Source organism: Eriocheir sinensis, chromosome 50, assembly GCF_024679095.1.
Source record: "Eriocheir sinensis breed Jianghai 21 chromosome 50, ASM2467909v1, whole genome shotgun sequence".
NCBI classification, from domain to species: Eukaryota; Metazoa; Arthropoda; class Malacostraca; order Decapoda; family Varunidae; genus Eriocheir; species Eriocheir sinensis.
In genome coordinates, this window is record NC_066558.1 from 758,762 (window position 1) to 763,761 (window position 5,000).

A 5,000-nucleotide genomic window follows, 5' to 3' on the forward strand; every position below is an offset into this window, starting at 1 on the left:
CTGGGGGTGTGGATTGGGGTCAGTGGGTGTGATTGTAGAGTTTTGTGTTTAGTGGTAAGGTAAGGTAAGGTATGTTTAGGAGAGGTAAAGGAAGGGAAGGGAAGGGATGAGAAGGGAAGGGAAGGTAAGGGAAGATAAGGGAAGGGAATGGAAAGGAAGAGAAGGTTTGGGAAAAGAAGGGAAGGGAAAGGAAGGGAAGAGAAGGGAAAGGAAGGGAAGGTATGGGAAGAGAAGGGAAGGGAAGGGAAGAGAAAGTTAGGGAAGGTAAGGGAAGGTAAGGGAAGATAAGGGAAGAGAAGGAATGGTAAGAGAAGGTAAGGGAAGAGAATGGAAGGGAAGGGAAAGGAAGGGAAGGGAAGGGAAGGGAAGAGAAAGGAAGGGAAAGGAAGAGAAGGGAAGGGAAAGGAAGGGAAGGGAAGGGAAGACAAGGGAAGGGAATGGAAGAGAAGGTAAGAGAAAGGAAGGGAAAGGAAGAGAAGGCAAGGGAAGGGAAGAGAAGAGAAGAGAAGGGAAGGGAAGGGAAGGGAAGGGAAAGGAAGTTTATATTAAGAAAGGTTAGGTTAGGTTAGGTTAGGCAAGGGAGGAAGGAAGGAGAGGAAGGCTTGTCTGGGGGGGGAGGGAGAAGGTGGACACACACACACACACACACACACACACACACACACACACATACGTACATGCAAATCAACACACACAAACACAAGAAAAGGTACACATACACTCACAGTCCCACATACACACAGAAACATAAGTATACACACACACATAAAACTAGGTACACACACACACACACACACACACCTGAGATACTAGCCAACATGCAGGTCCGCGCCGCCACTCTGGTCCGCATCTTAATAGCTGCGTCGCGCTCGGTGGAGGGCGACATCAGCGTTCCGTTAGGCCACAGCGACTCCCTGAGGACACAGCGATAGATAGATAAGCAAATAAAATAGATACAGATAAAAAGAGACATATATTGATAGGATAGTTATATATATCTTACCAAACCTTACCGTATCTTTTTATTTTTCCTTCTCTTCCTCCCTTCACTCTTCCTCCATTCCCTCTCCTTCCCTTCCTTTATCCTCCCTCCTTCCCTTGCCTTACTTAACCTAACCTAGCCATACCATACCTTGTTCTTTTTCCTTCTCTTCCTTCCTTCCCTCTCCCTCCCTTGCCTTACTTAACCTAACCTAACCATACCATACCTTGTTCTTTTTCCTTCTCTTCCTTCCTTCCCTCTCCCTCCCTTGCCTTACTTAACCTAACCTAACCATACCATACCTTGTTCTTTTCCCTTCTCTTCCTTCCTTCCCTCTCCCTCCCTTCCCACTCTCTCCCTCCTTGCCTTATCCTAACCTATTTCCTTTTGTAGATCCTTCTTTCCTTCCTTTCTTATTTAACTCCTTCTCTTCCTTCATTATTTCCTTCTTTTAATTCTTACTTTCTTCCTCTTCTTCCTTCTGTTTCTTCCTTCCTTTCTTCCTTAAATTTAATCTTCCTTTCTTCTTTCTTTTCTTCCTTCCCTCCTTAATTTCTTCCTCTTCTTCCTTATATATCTTCTTACTTCTGTTTCTTCCTTCCTTTCTTCCTTAAATTTAATCTTCCTTTCTTCTTTCTTTTCTTCCTTCCCTCCTTCCTTAATTTCTTCCTCTTCTTCCTTATATATCTTCTTACTTCTGTCCCTTCCTTCCTTCCTTAAATTTAATCTTCCTTTCTTCTTTCTTTTCTTCCTTCCCTCCTTCCTTAATTTCTTCCTCTTCTTCCTTATATATCTTCTTACTTCTGTCCCTTCCTTCCTTCCTTAAATTTAATCTTCCTTTCTTCTTTCTTTTCTTCCTTCCCTCCTTCCTTAATTTCTTCCTCTTCTTCCTTATATATCTTCTTACTTCTGTCCCTTCCTTCCTTCCTTCTTTCTTTTTTTCCTTCCCTCCTTCCTTAATTTCTTCCTCTTCTTCCTTATATATCTTCTTACTTCTGTCCCTTCCTTCCTTCCTTCTTTCTTTTCTTCCTTCCCTCCTTCCTTAATTTCTTCCTCTTCTTCCTTATACATCTTCTTACTTCTGTCCCTTCCTTCCTTCCTTCTTTCTTTTTTTCCTTCCCTCCTTCCTTCCTCTACTACTACTACTACTATTACCTCCCCCTCAACCCCAGACTCACTTGAAGGTCTTGACGTAATCCGCAACCTGCTCCGGCGACGTGATGAAAGCCACATAGTCCACAATCCGGCGGTTCACGATGTCGCCGAACATTGCCTTGAGGATCTGTCTCAGGAAGAGCATGATGCGCCGCCTGAACCACTGGTCCTTGCTGCGGAGATCAAACACCTCGTCCATCAGCAGGAGCAGGATGCGGAGAGGGATGTTCTCGTCGCCCTGGGGTGGTGTGGGGTGGATCAGGGTGAGTGGGTGTGATGGTAGAGTTTTATTAGTTAGTGAAAGAACAGGGGTGGTATTTTAGTAGAAGAAGAATGAGAGGAAGGAAGAAAGGAAGGAGGGAAGAGAAGGAATGGAAAATGGAGCACACACACACACACACAAAAAAAAAGGAAGAAAGAAAGAAAGGAGAAAGAATTAGATGAAAAAACAAGAAATATGAAATAATACAGAAAAATAAAACCAAAAAAATAAAATAATGAAAACACAAACAAAACAAACCTTTCACACACACACACACACACACACACACACACACACACACACACCTCCATATCAAATGAGCCGCGGTGTGTGTCAGTGTTTGCCACCAGCCGCGGGTGAGAGGGCTTGAGAAACTTCCGGTAGAGTCCATCAACCACACCGTCCACCGTGGTGAGCACCGTGTCCGGCATGGAGCGCACCGCCCGGCTCATGTTGTGCACGCCAGCCTTGAAGGGCACCACCAGGTTGTCCTCCACCTGGGGGGAGAGAGGGGTGGTGGTGGTGCTGGTGGTGGTCAGCATTGCTCATCCAACCAAGCATCACTGTTTGGTCTGTTCCCAGAGCACCTCAGTGAAAGTTGCTCACATAATATTTTTGCTGAGCCAAGCCAGGCTCCTGCAACAACACACTTCTCCTTCTCTCTTTCTCTGTTACCAAATATTTTGTAAGTCTCCTTTTGAAGGAGTCTGTCTCTCCCTCACTGCCTTACCACTCACTCCCTCCCTCCCTGTCTGTCTCTCTCTCCTTCTCTCCCTTGTCTATTCCTTCTCTTCCTCCCTTCCCTTTCCCTCTCCCTCCCTTACCTTCCCTTACCTAACCTCTCTGTCTGTCTGTCTCTCTCTCCTTCTCTCCCTTAGCCATTCCTTCTCTTCCTCCCTTACCTTCCCTGACCTAACCTCTCTGTCTGTCTGTCTCTCTCTCCTTCTCTCCCTAGCCATTCCTTCTCTTCCTCCCTTCCCTTTCCCTCTCCCTCCCTCTTTCCCTCACCTTACCTAACCTAACCTCTCTGTCTGTCTCTCTCTCCTCCCCCTTAGCTATTCCTTCTCCCTCCACTCCCTCTCTCCCTCATCCATTCCCTCCTCCTCCCCTCCCTCACCTTCTTGGCCAAGTTCTGCGGCTGTGATGACAAGTACGACGTCTGGTCCAGGAACCTCTGCACCACCTCCAGCAGGCCGGGGTGTGCCTGCAGCGTGGAGGGCGTCAGGATGAACTGCAGCCAATCATCCAGCTCCGCCTTCCTCTTCTCCAGGAACCCAGCGGCAAGGTTATTCAGCATCCGCTTGCTCGGGAAGGACACGGATGATAACTCGGGGAACTGTGGAACGGGTGAGTGAGTGAGTGAGTGAGTGATGAATAAGTATGTAAATAGCTGAATAAATGATTGACTGAATGAGACTTACAGAAAAATGAATTATCTGAGAAAATGATCAAATATGTATCTGACTGACTGACTGACTGACTGACTGACTGAAAAACGAATTATCTGGGAAAATAATCAAATATCTGACTGACTGACTGACTGAAAGACTTACAGGAAAATGAATTATCTGAGAAAATAATCAAATATCTGACTGACTGACTGACTGACTGACTGAAAGACTTACAGGAAAATGAATTATCTGAGAAAATAATCAAATATCTGACTGACTGACTGACTGACTGACTGAAAGACTTACAGAAAAATGAATTATCTGAGAAAATAATCAAATATCTGACTAACTGACTGACTGACTAACACACACACTTACACACACACATCCCCCCCCCCACCACCGCTCCTCTCCCTCCCCACCCCACCTCCACCACGCACCGTAGCCACGAGGGAGAGGTGAAAATCGTAGAACTCTGAGTACCGTCTGAACACATGCCAGAGGTCCTCCTGCCCTGCCACATCCCGGCGCATCACACTGACGATGTAGATAGCATGAGACTTGGCGGCCTCGCGCACGATCTCTGTTGACGACGAGGGGATATAGAGATGGATGGATGGATGGATGGACATATGAAGGAGTGGATAGCAAAGTGGATAGACAAAGAAATGGATGGTGAAGTGGATGATCTCTATGTCGAAGGGAGGAGATGATGGATAGATGGATAGATAGATAGACAGCCCAGACTTATAGAAGCATGTCGGTGTTGTGAAATAGAGAAGAATATAGAGAAAAATTGATGAATGAGATGGAAAGAGAGGGAGAGGAAAAAGGAAGAGAAGGGAAGGGAAGGGAAGGGAAGAGAAGGGAAGGAAGAGGAGAAGGAAGGAAGGGATTGGATCTCTTATTTTCTGCACTAACGCAAGGAAACAGGAATTATAAACAAACATAAAAAATAAAAAATAAAATAAAAAAACATTCCCTGCCTCACCCGTGTCAATGATATGTGCGGTGAGCGTGGCCGGCTTGGTGAGGCTGGGGGAGCGGGTGTGGCAGGGGGAGGGGTGCAGGGAGCCGGGCTGGGGGGACTGCGCACGTGAGGACCCCCGCGACACACTCCTGAGGTGCGTGTCGGAGTGCGCGGAGTGGCCGGAGGAGGTGGAGTATGTGTCGCCCGCTCCACCTGTCGCTGTCGTGGTTGCTGAGGCCA

At 46.7% G+C, this 5,000-nt stretch overlaps 1 protein-coding gene across 1 annotated transcript in view; it reads right to left on the reverse strand.

The window, feature by feature from the left end:
* Positions 1–5,000, reverse strand: part of LOC126982096 (sorting nexin-13-like) — a 14,838-nt gene that overhangs the window by 1,916 nt on the left and 7,922 nt on the right. The window contains exons 12-17 of the mRNA XM_050833827.1: positions 4,782–5,000; positions 4,231–4,373; positions 3,517–3,735; positions 2,705–2,896; positions 2,161–2,375; positions 802–914 (exon numbers count right to left, since the gene is read on the reverse strand). The exon at positions 4,782–5,000 is cut by the window's right edge and continues 82 nt beyond it. Coding sequence (XP_050689784.1) covers positions 802–914; positions 2,161–2,375; positions 2,705–2,896; positions 3,517–3,735; positions 4,231–4,373; positions 4,782–5,000 — 1,101 coding nt within the window. The remainder of the gene's footprint in view (positions 1–801; positions 915–2,160; positions 2,376–2,704; positions 2,897–3,516; positions 3,736–4,230; positions 4,374–4,781) is intronic.